The sequence below is a fragment of the Dysidea avara genome, chromosome 8 (genome assembly GCF_963678975.1).
Source record: "Dysidea avara chromosome 8, odDysAvar1.4, whole genome shotgun sequence".
Taxonomy (NCBI): Eukaryota; Metazoa; Porifera; class Demospongiae; order Dictyoceratida; family Dysideidae; genus Dysidea; species Dysidea avara.
Genome location: NC_089279.1, coordinates 16,780,690 through 16,803,179, shown reverse-complemented (window position 1 = coordinate 16,803,179; position 22,490 = coordinate 16,780,690). Strand labels below are relative to the sequence as shown.

The 22,490-nt window shown below is 37.5% G+C and overlaps 1 protein-coding gene across 2 annotated transcripts in view; it reads left to right on the top strand.

The window, feature by feature from the left end:
- Positions 1-2,216: 2,216 nt before the first annotated feature.
- Positions 2,217-22,490, top strand: part of LOC136263139 (cleavage and polyadenylation specificity factor subunit 1-like) — a 44,009-nt gene continuing 23,735 nt past the window's right edge. For both annotated transcript variants that reach the window (XR_010704466.1, XM_066057635.1), the window contains exons 1-8: positions 2,217-2,237; positions 2,320-2,400; positions 2,456-2,539; positions 5,551-5,628; positions 6,661-6,768; positions 7,263-7,296; positions 7,416-7,654; positions 8,098-8,231. Coding sequence is in view for 1 of the 2 variants with exons in the window: in XM_066057635.1 (XP_065913707.1) it covers positions 2,510-2,539; positions 5,551-5,628; positions 6,661-6,768; positions 7,263-7,296; positions 7,416-7,654; positions 8,098-8,231 (623 nt within the window). In the remaining variant the exon portion in view is untranslated. The remainder of the gene's footprint in view (positions 2,238-2,319; positions 2,401-2,455; positions 2,540-5,550; positions 5,629-6,660; positions 6,769-7,262; positions 7,297-7,415; positions 7,655-8,097; positions 8,232-22,490) is intronic.

The following is a 22,490-nucleotide window of genomic DNA, read 5'->3' as shown; positions in this document are numbered from 1 at the left end:
TTACCTGCTGTTCACTAGGAAGAGAGCTATAGTTGCTTAGTTAGGTAATGCAAAGCAAAGTCATCAAGGCAGTACAAGTAATACCATATATGGATTACCCTGGGATGTTTATAAAGCAAATTATCACCCCAACAACTACTATATGAGACAGGTACATGACCAGTATTACTCATTGCTCAGAATTAACTTGATATATCCAAGTTGTACCCTCCTTTTATCACGTATTTCACAGACTCAAGTTTAAAAGAGGAAGGAAGGCTATAATATATATAGAACGTTTTCACTTTGTCGTTTTCGTTTATCTTGCTGCATAATTAAAATAACTCATGTGCATGCATACGTATGACTCTAAAAGAAAGTTGATCACAAAACTGATAAATATGTATTACAAGAGGTAAACAAAAGGCACTACACATGGAGTATCTATCATATTAAAGTGTTTCTACTGGACAAATAGTTCCATGTGCTCTAGTAGGACTCCTTCATCATCAGTATTCTGGTCCCTACAGATACGTACTTCAATATCACCACTCTTTGGCACAGGTAGCTGACGAAAGAAGTATGGCTGTCCAACTTGAGCACAACAGTTGTTATCCTCCGTACACTGTAGACCATCCCACAGCAAATCTTCTGTATAATACTTTCCTCTTGTGAACCTTCCAACATTGCCTGACTCACAGTAGTAATGATTCTGTACAAAACTGGGAGGCTGTGGACCTGGAGTGGCAGCACACGGACAATTATATCCTCCAATGGTGTAATTGTATCTGTAGTCTTCACTGAGCCCAACAGCATAGGTCCATAAGTGTTTACGTGGGGAACCAGTTGTAATAGATATACCATCAACATACGGCCCATTAATCGAGGCAGAATATTTCTCAGGTTGATATCCACTGGCAGTACCTAGGGCATACCCAGTTGGGTAGAAAGCATTCATACTAGCCTTCTGGTAAGCTCCCAACCTGCCACAGATTCTTCTATATTTAATGTGAGTAGGAAATGTCACAGAATAACAGCCTGCACCATGTCCTCCTGTACAATAACTGTTGTCAGTGTTCCATCCTTTTGGGCAGCTATCTCCTTTAGAAGTGTTTAGGCTCACAATTCTGGTCCATCCTCCTTTGTAGCCACCACATTCCAACTCCATGTCACAGTAAATCTGCCTATTTCCAGAGCAGTAACCTCCTGAATCCCTCTTGCCAAACTTTTTGTAGAGGACCAGACAATTGATCATAACATCTTCTACATGTTCATGAGGTGATTCTCCACTGTGCCCCATTACAACAGACACTAGCCAGAAGAAGATGATCCACTCTGTACCATTCATTGCTGTTGAGGCTGAACTGTGTGTGGAGTTAGCTGTGATGTAGGGCTATTTATATCATTTGAGGTTGTTTCCATTTTAGGTCTTGACAGGTTGAGAGGGTTTGTTAACACTTCAATGGTAGTAATATTTTTTTTGTCTTTGATGTCCCTACAATTTGTGTTCTTCTATGGTATCGAGTGGCTTTCTTAAGAGTTGTTGATGGTTTTGAAAATGACATTGGCTTGTGTTAAATACTTTTCATGTTGTAAGTAGGGTGGATACATGTACAAGTACACATAAGTGTTTGCTTGTCATGCTTAGCTGTTTTGCTTGTCAATTTTTGACTACTTTATTTGTCAGTATTTGATGTACATGTGACTGTAATGGTGTACTCTGTCTTGTATCATTCATAAAATATTGTAGTGAGTGTTTTTTGGAAAAATGGTAACGAAACAGTGTGTCAAAATATATTAGAACTGTAAACTTTTCTTTGTACTATAGTGTACAGTAAAACTTCACTTACCTGTAGTTGCTACCTATTTAATATGACCACCTTGTTATAGTGGCCATGTGAAGTAGAGCAGGTTCAAGGCAGTACCAGCATGCTTGGTATATTGCTGTACTTGGTACAGTTTTGAATTTTGTGGGAGTTTTAATTTTGTGGATCATATTAATGTGTATTTATTCATAACCATTATGTAGTCATTGGGATTACTTGTCTTTTGATCAGACACGTGTGTAGTGAGTGTCATTTTGTTGCAGGTTTGTGATAGCATTGTTAATATTGGACCAATAGCGGGTGTTACATTGGGAGAACCTGGATTTGTGTCGGTGAGTTGGCAGTATTGTCCTATGTCTTTATGACATACTGTACATATCTTTTCTATCATGTCTGTGTACTCATGACCTGCTGTGATGAAAACAGGAAGAGGTTTGTCACTATGGTTGTATGTGTTATGTGTGCCTGTGTGTATACACTGATTTACACATTTACCATACACATGTGTATACAGTTCAGGGATAGAGGAGAGTATGATTTACAACTGGTGGCCTGCTCTGGTCATGGTAAGAATGGAGCTATCACAGTGTTGCAGGTATGGGCAGTACCTCGTGTTTACCATTACCTCAGATTCTGGTCCCATCTTATAGAGAAGTGTACGTCCTCATATTGTAACCACCTTTGAGCTGCCTGGCTGTGCTGATATGTGGACTGTACTCACAGCTGAACAAGAGGTTTGTGTGATGTATGTGTGTATGTATGTATGTATGTACGTATGTATGTTTGTGTGTACGTAGTTGTGATATAGACTTGCACATGTACTGGATGTGTGTTTGTGTAGTTTTTATCTCTATACAAGTTCAGGTGTTTATAGCCTATAAACAATTTTGAACCTGGCTTCAGGAGTCTCTTCATTATTTCATAGTGTGCACTGGGTACAGGCAGTTGCTAATAAACCTTTATTTTGGGATCTTTAGCTATAGTAAGTGGAGCAGTACATTTAGGCTATTTAGAACTCTAGCGTAACACACAACTCCAGCATTTGATAGCTCAGTTTTGTGCACCTTGACCTTCTACCTTAAATTGAATCCATACATGTATTTAAGCTGGATAATGGATCATTTAACTACATTGTTATGTGCTCAGCTGACATAACTAGATCACAAGGGTTCTTAGAACCAAGAGTTCATAATATTTGCCCATATAAATATTATCAAGAGTAAATAATAGAGAATTATTTACTCTTGATATTATGAACTCTTGTTAGAACTAAACTGTCTATTGCTTGTGTGCATATATAAATGAATTAGTACATCTTTAGTGTTTATTAGTTATAGAGTAGACTGGCTTTGTACTAGTTTTAGTTCACCCATGAAGCATGTAGGTTTTAGCAAAATGAGATTAGCTTCAGCAGGTAAAACACATGTTCAGTGTTACTGCTATGAGAATACTGTGGTATCTACCTTTCCACTCTCTACTTAGCACAAGAAGCAAAATAGAAAAATGTTTTATTCCTTATAAGTTTGGCACCTGTAATGCAGATGCAACTGTTGCTAAGTAACAGTGTTGGGGGTAATGTGTTATTATTACTTTTATGGTAGTATAATGGAATACACTATACAAGCTGGAAATATAAGTCAAGTTACTTTACTTACAAATGTAATGTGTTACCTAAGTAATAAAGTTACTGTAACGAGTGTAATATGACATAATATTATTACTACAAGTAGTGAAGTTACTAATCTCGTTACTAATCCACTAAGTAACGTCTAGCCACAACAAAGTAACGATGACTACTGATTATTCACCAGCTTCTTACTTACAGAACCAAGATTTGCACATTGCCCAACAACGTAATCATGTCACGTGATAAGGTGGTAGTCTTACACATGACAGCTTAAAGCTATGGACACAAAGTAATATATTATGTAATATTATAATTATTTTATTTTTTGGGTAATATGTAACTGTAACTAGCGTAAGTCACCATTTATTCAATAATCGCTTATACTTCCTCACCACAACAACACACAGACTTCCGGTTTGAACTATTCAACAGAGCAGCCTTTGGTCTCTCTGGATACCAAGTTGCAAGTAAATCACACCAACACATTGCGAGTTATGCGCGAAACAGTAGAGCCTATCATTTACCACTCCTCAAACACCAGTACGTTTTACCGAACAGCCATACTTCACTCAATGACCAATTTTCGAACATTTCGCACATTCCAATGAATAACATACTAGGGAATTACCCTGTCACTTTGAGGTTTCTATGGGATATCCAACTACCTAATAACAATCTGTGACAAAAATTTTACAGAAACTGAATACGTCTTTCACGAGTTATTCAAGTTACACTGAAATCATAGTTGTTATAGGCGCTACTGTTTTGCTCATACCTTGAGGCCTGCCAGTTCGATGTACTTACAACTTGGTACTCAGGGAGAACAAAGGCTCCTCTATTGAATGGTCCAAACTGAAAGTACGTGCGTTGTTGTGGTGAGAAGTTATAGATGTTTGTTAAAATAATTGTAATTTTGCTCGCTTCGTGCCACTGCACATCCACTAGAACCTCTGGAGCCCTTTACCAATAGAAACCACTGAAGAAAACTGTTGTAAATGTTGTATTGGTGGTCCATACAGCTCTATAAGTCTTTAGTTAGCGTTTATTGGTTTTAGTATGTTGAGTAGCTCGCCTAGTGTGTTAATTTCGATAATACGTACCGTTCAATAATAGGCGACTTACGCTAAGTAGTTTAGTTGTGTGTATTATGTAACTGGTTACTTTTACTGCTAAGTAACAGTAACCTAGCAACTTAGTTTGTATGGCATGCCACATGGTAGTACCACTTCAAAGTGAACAGTTATATTGTAATTGTCAGTAGTTCCTTTCAATGTGGCTTCATGCAGACCAGTAATGTATGATATTAACCACAATGAAATAATGGATGGGGTTGAGATTATATACATAATTGACCGTTTGTGACAAAGATTTCATGGTGATATAAATATATCCTTTTTAAGATTATTTTCATTATGTTTCATAATTACCATGTGTATTTGTGGCCATGGTAACAGCCGTGGTCCAAACCAATCACCATAGAAATACATAACACCTGGCACAGTTATACAGAGTAGTGTCTAATGTTATCATACAAGCTAATCAGACAAATTGTGCAATTATGCTATTGGGTAATTTGGCTTGTTAGCACAGTCTGATTGCAACTGAGTGGTATTGTTCTTATCACCATACTAGCATGGAGTATGTGTTTCTGATCACTGATGCTACACAGATGTTATTCTTCATTTCTTACACAGTGACTGTATTTGACATTAGTGTGTGTTTTACTCAGTGGGTAAACATGCATACAGACGCAAGATTTTCCATTATAACCACAGCTGGTTTGCATGTCAGCTAGTGATGGATGAGGTAGAATGTTAGAATGTACCACTTTTGTACAGAGATATATTTTGCATTAGTATTTCACTAACACAAAAAATGTAGTATTTCAATGACCTAATCCATCTTTCAACTACGTAGATGGAATTTGTAAGTAAAAGGCTTTCCTGAAATGAGGTTCAAACCATAAGGAAGACCATGTGGGACTTTTACATCTGTGATACAAGGTTATATGTAGCAGAAAGGTGACATTAATATGTTTATACATTCGTAGTGGATAGTCACACACATACTGTATATATATATATGTTAGTTATTTAATACCAGTTTTGTGTTCTTCAGGATTCAATGGATTTAAACACTTTACAAGACATCAGTGCTCACGCCTTCTTGATTCTCAGCCACAAGGAATCAACCATGGTTAGTTAGTATGCTGTTCTACCTTATTCTTCCAAACAATCACTTGGATCCTGCTGTATAATATAAAACAAAAACAGCTTCCTAATGTATTGTACTCATGATCAAACGTCCTGCTGTGCATGTGTATGGCTAGCCATAATCCATTGTTTATATCAAATATGGCAGAATATGTGTAGTGTGGTTTGCTTACAGCAAACACCAGATTGCTCTATTAGGGTATAGGCATATGTACATTGGTGACAAGAAGTTTGTATGTATATGATGCTTAGAATTTTAGTTGATGTGTCACAATTACTTTCTGTCTTTTCTAATTCAATGCTGCCTCCCTTAAAGGACCCTCCATGTACTGGACACTATACATTTAACCTGAGGTCCCTCTACAGGGCTATAGCTTAGGGGGGTTTGTTGTATGAATCCTCTGGCTATGCCAATTTTAAAACAGCGTTTGGCAGGCTGGCAGTTGGGGGCATGTTCATTTGCAGGTGCTATAGGGCACTGAAAGCTACTCTCAGTTGGCTAACTTGGTCAAGTTTCATCCCTGTTCACCTTAAAAATCTGGATGGAGCACTTTAAATATTGTTAAACTCTTAAACTCTAATAGAACAGTCATGTATAGAACGATCAAGCATATTATGCTATATGGTCTCAGTTAACACCAATAAACACACACACACACACACACACACACACACACACACACACACACACACACACACACACACACACACACACACACACACACACACACACACACACACACTAGCTCATTGGGTCAATAGTGTGTACAGTAAGGAGAGATGAAATATTAATGTGTTGTTGGCATCTCTGTCCCACGCCCCTGCTGCTATGATTACCTACTGTGTCAGTAGAACCCTCCCCCCCCCTTGAGAAATTCTGGTTATATGGTCCTGCTGTATATCTAAGTTCACTTCTGATGTGTTCCTTATAGCAGTAAATTTCAGTTGGTCCATTCCACTGTATTTATCAAATTTGTACTATTGAGAATGTTATTATCATCACATACTGTGGTAGGTGCTGCAAACAGGCCAGGAGATTACTGAGTTAGACAGTTCTGGCTTCATCACATCATCACCAACTGTGTTTGCTGGGAATATTGGGGAAAAGAAATATATTTTACAGGTAATGCTATTTTTGTTGGTCAAGTTTTGCTTTGTTCCCATAAGTAGTAGGAGGACGTTTGATGGCAGCAAACACAACGAAACTTGTTTGGCAGTCATTTCTTTAACAAGACTGCATGCTTCATTATAGTGGCCATCTTTGCAGTAGGTCCCAAACTCAACCAAGATTTATTTCACGACTTCATTATCACGTCTTTGTTAAGGCTATTGTTAGTCCCGTGGGTAGTTTAGGTAGTGGTTGAGCTTTCATGATACGTTTAAAGGTATTTCTCAGAGATTTTCCTCTTTAGGTGTATCTGTATGTTGGCTCAACACTTTCAGTGCTCCACTAAATTTACCTGCCCTTTTACTTGGCCCTAATAATGTGCAGCAAAGAGATCTCAAACGTAGCTGAGCTGAGGTGTACACTGCACCACAATATTTATAACACATTTTTGGTGCCCTAATGTGCTTGCACTAGTGTAATACTGGATCTTATAGTATTATTCACTGTAGGTAACTTCTTCCACTGTCCAACTACTTCAGGGAGGTATGTATGTTTGTATAATGTATGTACATGTGTGTGTGTGCATGTGCGTATATGTGTGTGCACGTGCGTGTATGTGTATGTGCGTGCGTTTATCTTACTCATGTATATTGTTGTGTTAGTGGAAAAAGTCCATCAGATTACAGTGGACACCAGTCATGGTGCAGTGATAGCCTGTGATGTAGTTGGCCCATATGGAGTGCTGCTACTGCAAGAGGGGGTGGGGCTACTGAAGCTACACGAGGAACAGGGAGAGCAGCTGCTAGAAGCCGGCATGTCTCTGAGAGATGAACAGTCATTCATGGGAGATGACAACACAAAAGGATCCATCTTGACCCTAGAGTGGCCTACACTAGAGCAGGTACGTATGTACCACCATGCCAGACCTACCATCATGTACATTTCACAAATTTTAACACTGATTTTGACAGACATGTGATTTTGTTCAGATCACTTAAAACCCACCACACACAAAAATTCCCCTAACATAGCATAGATAGCTAGAACAAGCTGTCATCCAAAGCAGTTTTTAATGATGGAACTTTCTGCACCCATTGGAAAGTTTAAGTCCCTCATACTCTTATATTTGTTATTATGTAGTCTTGGTACTATACAGTGTACATTTTATAGTATTGTATGGTTGCTTAAAAGCTGCTGGACCCCTGAGAATTAAAACTTGTGCACTTGTATGCATAATTGAATTGAAAAGTGTTTTACCTCCTTCAAAGTAGCTCTTGCAGTTCTTGTAATTCTATAGAGGACACTGCACAATTTCTTCTCTGCTGTATGTATGTGTACTTGTAGGGCTCCAGGATCACTTGTGTTTCAGTGTACAAGGACACTAGCGGTATCTTCAGTTTGGATGTGGTGGATGCTGAGGTGTTCTATCCTCGAAGGAGAAAGAGCTCCGAAAGGACACCACAGATAGCAAGGACACCGTAAGTTTAGTATGTACTGCCACTTGGACTATTAAGTTATTTTAGTAGTTGAAATACAAGATTTGTCATTTCTATATCACTTTGTCTTAATGTAATCAAACGGTTTGGTAGTATTGTTTAAGTAGGGACCCCCCCAATAATGACGTGCTCCATCATAAATTCCACCTTTAAAAATCATCCTACAGACATCATTCACGATGAAAATTGCCTTTTCGGAATAATATTACTCCATCTTACATCAAATACTGCATTAAAAACAAGAAAACACTGATAGGCAGCCAGATATAAAGTTTTTTTAAATCGTTAAAACTCGGATTTAGATTAACTGCCAGCCTACCTGCCTGCCTGACCACAGTCGCAAGCCTAGAGGCCAAATGAAGCAGTCCATGGCCACCATTTTACACAACAATAACAAATTCACCAATGGGATGTGCCTTTTGAGGTTCCGATGAGTTTGTGCCCTCTGCCTTGTCTTTCCTTTTATCTTCAGTCAGGCTCATCCTCTTCTTGTCGTTGCAATGAAACTATATCAAGGCATTAATTTTCCCTATCAACACTTTCCTTGAGCAGCATATTTAGACACCACAAACCTATTTTAGAGTTTACGCTCACTAGATACCTGTAACTTCACGATAGGTTCAATGCCACGCCTATTAATTAGTAAATGCGATCTTGATTGATTAATAACAATCGAGCACCGAGACCAACATCTCTTAACAATCTATCACGATGACACACCCTGTTATTGTCTTAGCTGTATTCATAATGCTAGCACAACGAAAATATGAAATAGTGGCACATCTACTGGCTGACTCGAGGTAGTTTAATACAGCAGCCACCCTAATAGAACAGTCATACGTGCATAGCTGTATGCTATAACAAAAATGAACAAACTAGTATATTAAAAATTATAAATTTAAAATGAAGTAGGGATCCAAGTAATAAAAAGTAGTGAAACAAGAGATGAATGATGGAGCTCGGTGGGAAAATCCCTACATTGGCATTTTATAACAATCATTCATCTCTTGTTTCATTACTTTGTATTGCTTGGAATCCCTGCTGTACTTTATTTTTCAATTTAATAAACTAGTGTACTTATGAGTTGAAAGGGTTATATTTTTTAGTATTTGAGTGCTCTCTACTGACTATGTTTGAATAATCACAATTACTAACTGCTTGTATAGCTACACATGTGATACTATTTTGTACTGGACCACAAACTTTTTCAAGTAATGGTCCAAAACAGTCTTCATGGTGTCATTTCTTGATGACAATTGTATCACGTGAGCTGGATCATGTGATCTTAATGTGTGTCTTATACCTATTTTACTATGTCTGAGTACTGAAATCCTTAACAGGTATTTAGTATTTATTTCAGCCCTGGTAATACAGTAGTTGGTTTTTGTAAATGACATGACACCTATGGTTTATTCAAAGTGAATAAATGATGGAAACAAAACAATCCCTTCAACTAAATGACTCTATTAGCCATTAACTGTGGTGTATTTGAGTGCAGATCACAATCCCTCATGTGACAACAAGAACTGGTTCCAAGTTTTATATTGGCGGTACTCATCATTTTAGGGGGAACCCTACTGACAGTACTACTGTACTGTTGATATAAGGAATTTTAAGCTTGATTAGGAATCATGCTAAATTACATTGTAATAATGTACAATGACATGTTTTTAGCTAATAATAATACTGTACAGCGAATGAAATGTGTTATAATGCACAGCAGTTATATTGAGCAGTGATTCAGTGGTCACAAATGTTGACCATGCATCAGTTGTAAAGCTGAAGTGTTCTTTCCCCTTCAAATCCATTTGTCGCAACATTTTCAGTAAACTATTTTCTACTTGGCAGAGTTGATATACCTTGGCTACAACTCTTTAATCAGGCTAATAAATCCTTTTACTATATGGAATTGGATATGCCATCGTCTCTACAATGCACCTGTGGACTTGCTGAGCACGATCGTCATTGATGTCCAGCCTCAGACTACACTCGTATATCTCCCCATTCTGCTAAAGTGGGCTGGCAACAGGATGGATGTACTTGTGCTTCTCTTTCCTTAGTTTTCTCGATGCTTTGGCGTCCTTCACCTTCTCTAATTCTACATGTAATTCTTTATGCTTGGTCTTCAAATGAATAACCAAATTGGTGGCACCATACGTTTTTGCATCTATTCCATCTTGAAAAATCTGTATTTTGTACTTCACACACATTGTACATTGCAAAACTTTCATCCTCAGCAAGGGCAAAATATTTGAAGATTTCTTCTTTGGCACAGCATTCACCTCTTTATTTACTGCCATTATTCACTGACCACAGGACTTTGTCTTTTTTAATAATCGATTGTGGGATTTAGTTAATCAACCAACCATCTCCACTTCATAACCAATATAAATTGACCATTGCCGATTATTCAACTGACTATCAGTGCAACAGTATAGTACTACCATACATAGTATATATTAATGTTTGCTAAAAGGTCTACAAATTTATGCAATTGTTGATTACTGTATGTACAATTCTAGCTGGTCAATTGCTACACCTTTGTACTGCAATTCAAACACTGAGCACAGTCTAGCTTCTATATCAGTTGTAGTAGTCTCATTTAGCTCATGATAGAACCAGTATTATTGCAGCAGCAGCTAGTAATACAGCCAGATCTGTCCTACAGTGGGTCATTTAAATAATAAGTACTATGGTCTTGTGTATCAGCAGCTCCTGACTCACAGTAATAATTATTTCCAACAAAGGGGGAGGGGCTGGTCCTCTACCAACAGCACATGGATGATTTTTTAAAGGTTGTCATACCGTCCTGTACTCCAGCAACATAAGACCATATATAGTGATGTGGATTGCCATAAGTGATAGACAGGCAGTCAGTATAGTCAAAATTGTTGCTTGATCAGCGTGATGATATCCATAAAAGCCACGTGTTGATTGTTTGCTATTTCCTACACTCTATTGCTATAACTGCAAGAGTAGTTGCCATATAAGACCAGGAGCTTATGGCGGTGAAGGAGCATGAAACTGAGTTCCATGGCAATCCAAATTACGTCACTGTGTTTGTTTTACGTCACACGCAAATGGCGCTCCAGCCACACGAAGTAGAGACGAGCCTGAGTTCACCACCATCGAAGAAGAGAAACACCTTGAGTAAGACTCGGCCACCTTTACCATCACTGGTCACACGCAATTTCGTATACGGCTTCAAATAACGAAATTTTACTTTCCTTATATGGAAACTACTCTGCGATTGATTTGGATTGTGATGGCACTTGGCAGGCAGTGTAAGTTTAATACTCCTTCGGCGGCTCATAAGCTCCTGATAAGACTGACACTTTAATAGCTCATTGACTTTTCCCTGTAGACAATAAAGAAATTGTAAAAGAAATTTGAAAAAAAAATGCTGATAAAGTTGAAATTTCAAAGTTCAATTTGCTCAGTTGTCTCAACATCATGAAATGTTCAATGATGTTAAGGACACTCCTGTGACTTACTGTGGGAAGATTTTTACCACTTTATTGAATCAGCTGTTTATCGATCAATTGGTAACCCTACCAGGTTTAGCAGACAATCACTACTGATCATATATCAAGTAAAAAAGATAACTACATGTCCAGACTATAGCACAACTAATTTAGAGGTTTACACTAAATCACTTAGTCACCTACACATGTTCACTTGGTCATCTGCATGCCTTCAAGCATTTGCAATTTTGTAAATGATATACAGTTATAGCACAAAATAGACATTACCATACTTGGTGCATTCCATGTCTTACTCCAACATTGTGTACATCAGTTTATTGGTCATAGCTATAAGCGGAGCTGACTAGCTTCACCTTTTGCCTTTAGGAATTAGTTGCTGAGTAGTTATTCCTTGTTGTGTTTTTGGAATAAGCACTTGTTGTCATCTTTAGTGCTTATTGCTACGTAATACTGCATATGCTTATCTACACTGTGTTCTGCAAAACAATTTTAGGCAAATAGTAGACTAGCTCTACGAGCTTGTAGCTCTTTGTCTGCAGTGTTGCTCCAGTTACCCACCTGCCTAATAATAATTTTTGTGCGTGCCATAGGAACTTCAGTACGAGAAGTTAAGAAACTGTTCAACTGTTCTTCATTGTTCTCTTGCTGCATGCATGCCATAGCTATAAAGGTACTGTTAAACCTTGCAGTGTGGAATTTGTTTAGTCTAGATAAGTTGGATTGGATGACCAATAAAGAGCTAAGGAATTTTAGTGACCCCTCAGGGCCTTAGTAGCTCCCTCACTTGTCTTGGAATACTAGTTCCCTTAGCCTTGATGATTTATATTGCTGATAAGTCTTTCACTGTGTATTTCTTGTTGCTACTTATCTTCCATTATACATTGCTTTTCAACATGGTGACATAATAGATGTTTTGAAACACTTGTCATAGTCTCTCCTCTGTTTTGATTGTGTTCCTATTAATGAAGTATGTAATGGGTTTAAAGTTACTGTGGGGAAGTGTAGGATTAAAAATTCAGTGTAGTTGATACCTATAGTGTTACCAGTAGTATGATTGTGAATATTAGAAAGTTGATGGTACATTGTTAGATATTGTTAATGATACTGGAGATTGGTTGTTATCAACTGATGGTATAACTTTGTTTTTGTGTCCTACAAATGGATCATACTGTGAAGATGATGACTACAAACCAGATATTGTTTTATATGCTGTACAAAACCTCCATATATTGTATTAACTTTCTGTTTATTTTACTGTATACGTACTAAAATCTTTAACGAGAATCCAAGTATTGCAGTAGTTGTTTCAACCATGGTAGCGTTTGGTTTTGTTTTTGTAAATTACATAATGCCTATGATTTTAATTTGACCTAATCAAAGTAAAGAAATGATCAAAAGCAAAACAATTCCTCCAAGTGCAGAATTCTGGTAGCCACTTACCAGTGTTATGTATCTGAATACATGTGAAATGATCCACTACCTGTCTTGTGACAACCAAAATTAGTGATGTGTTGTAGGGGTGACAGTGATTTCTGTTAGAATGCATTTAAGGCTGTCAGTTTAACCATTGCTTAATCATCCAGATCACTGCTGCTGATCAACATCCTTTGTTTGACCACAATTCCTGAAAGTTATCGTTATAGTTTGATCAGTTATGTCCGTCAAGTTTGTTTAGTTTAAGTTACTTTAATTCTCAGTATTGCCATATTTACAGTGGTACCTAACTATTTGCTTTTGAGTGTAAATGTTGTGATGCAAATATAACTTAGCCTGTTGTGGCATTTATTTCTTTATTTTAATTCAGAATATGTACAATTATGTGGCTACATTAATGTTTCTAAGCATCTGACATCAGCAGCAGCAAACAACAACAGCAACAAAGTCTACAGATTTATTATAATTCAAGTTTTATGATTTGTTGATTACTGTATGTACAATTCTAGCTGGTCAATTGCTACACCTCTGTAGTACAATCTAAACACTGAGCACAGTCTAGCTTCTATATCAGTTGTAGTAGTCTCATTTAACTCATAGTAGAACCATGGTTGGGCCGTATTATTGCAACAGTTGCTGGTAATACAGCTGGATCCGTCCCACAGTGGGTCATTTAAATAATAAGTAAACTGCTTATGTGTATGAGCAGTTCCTGACTCACAGTAGTAGTTGTTTCCTACAAAGGGGGAGGGGCTGGTCCTCCACCAACAGCACATGGACAATTATGTAGTGTATCTGTAAGATTGTCATACCGTCCAGCAACATAAGACCATATATGGTGACGTGGATTTCCATAAGTGATAGACAGGCAGTCAGCGTAGTTGTCATCAATTGTTGTTTGATTATCGTGATGATATCCATAAAAGCCACGTACACCGCCCTTCTGATATCCTCTTGCTCTACCACACACTCTGTGGTAACTTGTACCATTTGTGGAGAAGTAGGTGGAGTCACAGGTAGGTTTCCTGTTGTCAGCTATAGTACAAACATCAACACCAGATTTGGTTCTTGTACCCCACCCAGTGGGGCATTCATCTCCAGCAGTGATGTTGAAGTTAACAATTTGTATCCATCCTCCTCCCACAACAGCGCCGCCAGCTAAACAGGATATTGCTGCCATATCACAGTATGTCCATTGGGTGTCATTAATACGATAGTATCCTGACTTGTCACCAGTTTCAGGATTGTTGTTGTAGATGTCTTCACAAGATGATCCAGTATAAGTCATTCCACAATACACTCTTATTAGACCATCAGTGATCCAGTAATATCCAGACCATTGATGACTCACTGTGTTTTTGTTGTAGATGTCCTCACAAGATTCTCCAGGGTAAAAGGGAGACTCAAACTGATGTTTTGTACACTGTTCAGTAGCCATCACCAGTTCCTTAAAGAGGATCCCTGCTGTAATGTATACAAGTAACCACATTGTCACTGACAACCAGCTGTACATAAATGATAAATGCTACAATACTTTCGTTGGCTATTACAAGCTATATATACGTATTTTAGCTACACTGTCTCATCACCTCATTGTTTAGCAATTGTCTCCTCTTTATGTGGCAATTCTCTGAATCTATCAGTTATTATAATAATTTAACTGTTGGGAAGCTGGAATGTTTGTCATCTTGTGGAATAACAAGCTTTCAAATCATATAGAACATATTACTAGAGATATGTCCACTTGTCATTGATGCTGCTAAAATGTGACATGTTCATATCCATGCTTAAAAATTCCTACTGTTTGACAATTACATATATATCTGCATATTGCAAGGGAGAGTATCTGTAATCACTGTAAAGAGTGTCAGACCACTAAAGCTTGCTCGTCAGAATGAAGTGATGTAGCCTGAAGTGCTATTAATTTAGCACCATGTATTGGAGGATAAACTTTGTTGTCCCATAAAGATAGGTTTGTTTGTGAATGTGCTATTAGGGATCATAAAGAACTAGGCTTTTCCAGCCAAACTAATCATCCTAAAACCTTCCCTTTCTTTAGGTGCAGCCAAGCCCAAAAATGCCTTCAGACCGTCCCCAAAGCCTTCCAAAACGTTTCTATAGAATTTTACAGTTATGACAATTTCTGTTTAACAGAATTTTATGCTGACCAACTGATTAACAGATGTCTCCAGCCGTTGGCAAGCATAACTTGACAATGGAAAAGGTTTGATTTCTTCGTTGTTTGATGTTGCATTGTCCCGAGATGTACCTTTTCATCAACCACAATACATACAATACACACGTCATGGACTTGTCTTTGTCCTCCTTTGTGTTCCAGTTGTTTTGCTGACAATGCAAGGTATATCAATTCATGGTAGTGTGATGTGGCTTCCCTGTGACTGTGTTGGCTATTATGCTTATCGCCTGTATTTCCGTAGGAACTGCATTGACACTTCTTGTACTGTTCTTTGTTTGTAACACTGTGTAACAGGTTAAGGATAACTGAAAACAGCATAATTATGGCCACCTCCCTTTCTGTTACATAATTGATGGTTGGGGTGCGTGTTCTGACACAAAATTGCTTTTATGGTATGCCTAGCACCATTCTTTCTTTTAATGTGGTGGTAGGTGCGTGTTCTATGGTACCTGCAGATATACTAGTGGGCATTTAATTCCTAATTCAGTCATGGTTATGGACTGAAGTTTACAGATTAAATGTTCACTAGTATATCTGCAGATATAGGCAACCTTCCATGTTTCACCACATTTTAGCTATTCCTTTGTTTCTCTACTTTTTTCTTTGACCTTTAATCAAACTTAGCATTTCCATTTTTTTCTTCTACTTTCTAGTAATGTAAGCAATCAATTATCAACTGACATCTAGTATCGGCCAACTCGACGTCTATTATTGTCACATAGAATCTGGATTCAAACACGGAATTTTGCTACACTAAGCTGCCTCGTACTGCCTTGTTTTGCTGTTCTAGCAGTTTAATTCAACTTCTATCATGTTGTACTGTTGGTGAATGACGACAGGTTTGTTTATGACTTATTTTGTATACGCTAGTCTGTTATTCTTGACATGAAAATGGTATTAGTAGCATACTGAATTTTATCCATCACTTGTTTCTGTTGTTGTAGTACACACTGAGCCTTACACACGGCAATCGACATAAGAAGAGACTGACTGCAGTAATTATAAAGGCTCTCTAGTGATTGACTCTGCCGGAATAATTACCCTTTCCAGTGGAATAATGTTTGTTTACACATATATTTGTCTGTTTTTTGAGGAAGTCACCACTGATAGGACTTGGAATTTGTGTCCTTTGTACTGTTGAAGGTAGTTTTAACCACAACGGATTTGTGGCTATAGAGAGACACCCGTTTCTGATCATTTATGTGGGCAAAGAAGATGGAAAGACCTTTGTATAGTTGGAAGTGATAAGCACGGAGATACATAAGAGGAAATAGCTCAGAAAGCTGGGTAAATCAAAGTAAAGTCTTATAAGACTATCTAAACAACAGGAGAGTTGATTACAAAAGCAAGGGAGTGTTTTTAAAATAAAATACACCCACTTTCAGGTACCATTGACTACAGTAGGCTTGATTTTTAGAGGTTGGAGGCTTGTCACATGCTGTCAAGTGTTGAAGATATGTTACACTGCTCAGGAGCTAGGTGTACATAGTGGATAAGAATCCCATACACAGTGGATAGAAGTTGTTCGTTGTTATTTAAGGACAAAGAGCTTGTACGTCGTTTATTACATTGCCATACAGCAGGAAGCAAAGTAGCTATGGCGGCACCAGGATTACTGTGCTGACATCCTTGATGAAATATTAGTGCTGTGTAATTTGTTTTAAAATCTGTTTTAAGCATTAAAATACTGAAGTGTTGTTTCTAAAATTAGAAATTGTTTGAAAATCGTGCATAAGACTTCCTTGAAATTTTGGTGGAATTACAATTAGTACTGGTATAACTATTTTGTACTATTGGCTAGATGTAGTTTTGAATTGTGTTGGAATGCCAAGTGAAATACCTCAAACCGGACGATAATTGATGTACGCAAGTTAACGATTGAACGATAAAAGACGTCGACGGTTGATAATTGATACCAAACACTACTGTCTTTGGCCGGATGCTACTGAAGAATGCCAGTGCCTGGAGAGCTGGTACATTGTGGACACATAGAGTATTAAATTTCCTATTGCTGCATGTAAAAGTTTATGCATACCTTGTTCTAAACGAGAATCCTGTAGGTTGGTGTACAACCTGGCTGATAATTGATTGGTTATGTTAGTGTTTTTTACCTGAAGTTAGAGATTCATATACAGCTAGAATAGTGAATTGGTTATGTCTACAACTGTGTATGATTATATGGTCATGCCAGATGCCACCTTACCTCTCACAGTCCGTCCTAATATGAATTTCTACACAGCAAACTTGTACTAATGCATCATTACAAAAGCATGTCCACAAGGGGTTGGTGAAGAAGTGTAAATCTTGATGTAAATATTGCAAAAGTTGTGAAAATTTCTGTTGTTCTATATATGCTAAGTGAATGAAAATTAGTGATGAGACCAGATCAGTTTTTAACAAGATTAGTAGTACAAGTCTTCACTATAGATCTCTGTAAATTGTAATTCTCATAAATTCTGTAATGATACTTGCTTATTATCAAACAGCACTGTTCCCCCCTAAAATGAAATACACTGCTAAAAATGCCACATCTAAAACCAGTATAGAAATATCATACACAATGAAAATCACCTTTACAGAATAGTCTTATTCCATTCAACAAATGCGGTGTTGAAAGCAAGAAAACACAACTATCTGGATATAGAATTTTTTTTACAAAAAAATTCATCTAAACCTGTAATTTGGTCTGCCTGCCTTGACCACAGTTGCTAGGCTAGAGGCCACACAAAGCAGCGTACGTCCACCATTTTTATACCATAACAACAAACTCACAGGTGGGATGTGCCTTTTGTATGTCTGCCTTCTTTGCTGTGCTATCCTTTTATCTTCAATGAAATGGTTCTCTTCTTCATGTCAAGAAACCATACTAAGGCATTAATTTTCTGTATCAACACTTTCATGAAGGAGCATATTTAGATGCCACACAGAACTGTTTGAGGCACTTAGTAGAATGTAGTATCGGGTAGCAGCTAACATGGCCTTATAAAGCAATTGTGCCACACACCCTTAAACCATCAGAACATGTCATGACAGCTCTAATAATCAGTGCTGAGGATCAATGATCTAGCTCCGTAGAAAATAAGGCATTGCACCATATCCCCCTTCCCCCAACCTGATCTGCTGCATAGCTGAGTAGCGAGATTGAGATACTCTAATACAGCAATTATTGCAACACGTATATTTTATAGCTACAGTGCACTCTAATATACTAGTGATTAAAAAATGAAGTAGGGTTCCAGTGATTAAAAGTAGCTAGTGACAAAGAGAATGGATGGTGGAATATCCCTACTTGACATTGTAATGATGTGGGAAAATCCCTACTTTGGCATTGAAAGCGTGGTGAAAGCATGCTAATTTAGGGATTTTCCCACATAGCTACTAGTGTTGCACTGATCATTGGATCAGTTATTTTCAAAAAACCCTATGTTTGCTGTATATCAATATCGGATTGGCAATATGAAGAAAAAAGTGGCAGATATATATGTATTTTATCATACAGTACAATAGTACTGTATAGTAGGGGTTGGTAAGAAATCATATGGTTTCGTGGATTTTTGCACCTTAAAAACGGACTTGCAATAAGTTTTACCTGAAAAAACCACCTGGAATGCATTAGTACTGTTATAATGATGCTATACCTTGGGTAAACGAAGCGAAAAGTCAAATGTTTCGATATACATTGAGTTTTAAACATTTTGAAATTCACCTACATTTAGTCTGCCAGCCTGCCTGCTGTAAGACCCGGTAGCGCTAGGTGTACGGCTCTAGAAATTTCAGACAGTCAAGGTAATGACGTCGAATTCATGAATCTGTTGTTCTGATTACATTCTGTCCACTGCACCATGCTTTCATCATTCATCTGCTTCTCTGTTCTTTTCGAAGGATAATTAAGAATCGAGGCGCTTAATGGTTGCGGCATGCGCCACAACCCAAAAACATGATTTTAATGAAGTGTGAATACGTGTACGTAAGATGAGGTGTAGTACCCAAGGAGTTATCTCTAGCATTTGTTAATGCTGGGTAGTCGTCTTTTTGTGAGGTAGCTAGCTTAATAATGTCTTTGAGGGGCGGATCTACTTCGGGATCCAGACTTTTAAAAGCGAGGGTTCCATTCTTATAATCGCGGATTCTCCAGCAATGTTTTACTGTAAAATCATCAACATTTAGGCCATTAGAAATGCAGCTGAAGCCTTAAACAGTTGCTGTAATAGCCTCTTTTTTTTTTTCTTTTTTAAGAAAAAGACAATAATTATTTTTAGAGGCGCTTATTGCATACGAAGGTAAAAGATAGCTGCTTCAAGTGATATTTATACTATGTGGAATACAGAAAGAGTATAATATAGTTAGCTAGCTAGCTAGACAAAAAAAAGTTAACAAACTAGCTATTTTAAAAATTAAAAATTTCAAAAAGAAGTAGGGGTTGGTGTAATATACTACAAAAAGTAAGGAAATGAGCTCAAAAATGTTACAGCTGAAATAAGAAATGATCCAGCAGTAAAAAGTAAGGAAACAAGATTAGACAACTAATTACTAAAATGAGACACACCTTAATCCCTATTTTGGCTAATTTGAAGGTCTCATTTCAAGATACTAGCCAAAAGTAGGCATTAAAGTGTGACCCATTTTAGCAAGTAGTCGTCTAATCTTGTTTCCTTACTTTTTACTGCTGGGTCATTTCTCATTTCAGCTGTAACATTTTTGAGCTTGTTTCCTTACTTTTTGTTGAAGCGAGCCTGAGCAAACCCCACACTAGTGAGTCTACATAGGGTGGTCACATGCACTAAAAATTATGAGAAAAAATGAATCATTTCCATAAATGGTTGGTACGGCTGTTATTGTCACGAAACACAGTACAATGACACAAATTGCTTACTTCGTATGATATTACATTCCCTCCATAACCTGTGGAGTGATCTTCGATCTTATGCCAATAACCACCGTATTTTGCATACTGTTGTTCCAGGTACAGAGAATAACGGAGTAAATTTACTAGTGCTCCATATTTGGTTGGTACGGTGATTAAAGTCACGGAGAATACCGAATTGAGTTTACTAATACTCTATATTTGGTTGGTACGTCTTTTCGACGTTCTATATTTGGTTGGTACGGCTTAAAACGACTGGTATGGCTTAAAACGATTGGTACGTCATGACGTCGTTTAAAATTTTTCGCACGAGTGGAATACCAACACAAAGACAGTTTACTACTCTCGCGTGGCCAGATCGCTTTGTTTTTTCTCTTTGTCAGTGGGTAGGGAGAAAAAGGGTCTGGAACAGTTCGAATCCAGGATCTATGAATCCCACAATCCTCTTGACACGTCACAAGTATACGAAGAAGATGAAGAAGAGAAAAGCAGGACAGAGGAAACAATTCATATTTCAGGTACAAGAAACTATAAGCGCCTGCTCCAAAAACAGAACGTGCGCAGGTGCTTATAATTTTTAAATGATAAAGCACACAACAATAACACAACATATCGGTATATATAGCTCTTCATTTCAATGCACTAAGCATGACCATGTCATCTTTTTTGCTGCCATCTTTACAACTAGCTATCTTTTATTTATTTATTTATTTTTTATTAAAGCTTTACTGCACAGGTGCTGAAGGTCTGTAGGACACCTGGTCCTACAGCCTGCTCAAAGACATCAGTTATATAAGGTGTGTTTGAAAAGTTGCAGGAAGGAGAAAAAATCCATGACTGGACCTAGGTGGCCTCGAACCTGCAGCCATCTGATTTACGCTCGAACACTTACAGGCGTCTACCAGGCGGTCAGGATGTTTTCTTCTTGTTATTTTCATGTAATTATATCCATAGGAATTCTAGAGAGTGACTCATTATCTCTAAGTACCCCAAGTAGAACCAAATAGATGCTAGTTAATTTATTAAAGCTATACAGCACAAGTGCTGAAGGTCTGTAGGACACCTGGTCCTACTATCCTCTTCTTCCCTTCTGACTCCACAAACCTTCTCATCATAAAAACTTTCTTGCTGGTTTATTATTGTCCTCATTGATACTCCATGTCCATCTAAAGAGTTGTCAGTTCCCATGTAACTGATACTCTACCCACAGACTTTTTCTTCGTATCCATCTTTGATCAAATCAACTGTGATAAAAAATGTCAACATAAGCATAAGGTGTTCTGAAAGTGTTTTATAATGTACAACTAGCTAGCTGTAAGTAATTTAACAGGCCATTAAAATTAAAAGCACTTAAGCCCCTTGTACTAAGTTAAACACTGATTTGGCCATCGCCTGTCAACCCTCAGTTTATTTGACAGGCATTCATGTTTACTCTTGATTTATCATCAGGCTCGCCCCTCATGCTTTCAGCATCTGTCTAGTAGTATGCATGTATATAGAGGGCTTGCACGCGAAAAGTATTGTGGCGTGAATTATAAAAATGCTTAACAACCGTTGCTAGTCTGACATTTGTGAGGTTTACTTTTCAACGGCACGCAATGGGACGAATGCACTTATTTCGTCACCACGCTTTACCAAATAAGATAATCTCTGTCAAAAGCTAGGATAAGGTTAGGAATAAACATTAAATACTAGCACTAAGTTGGACAAGCGTAATATCAAATTTTTGTCGATTAGTCGTGAACCCTAACACTTTGTACAATTTTGATGACGACTATCCTAGTTTATACAAGTAACTAACCTAGTGAACGTGTTCCATTCTATACTGAACCATTGAGACTGGCTGTAGCTTTCACTCGCGTACCTCACAAATGTCTGACAAGCAACGGTTGTTAAACATTTTACGAAAATACATTATAACGCATCACGCATGCAATCCCTCTATTATATCAACCCCTACTTCTTTTTGAAATTTTTAATTTTTTAAATAGCTAGTTTAGAAATACATGCTGATGTGCATCGAAAAGTGTTTATAAATGCATTGAGCAGCAATATAATGTCTACATGTACTGCCAGCTATATTTGTTTCACTACTGGCACTATAAACAAGCTAAATTGGTCCTCTTTACTCAAATTTCTAGTAAGATTTGCATGAAGATAAGCATGCAATACTATATTGGATTGGCTATATTTATCGGATTGAAAACGTTATGTAATATCGGTTATTGGAATATCGGCAAAATCTCATATCAGTACAACAC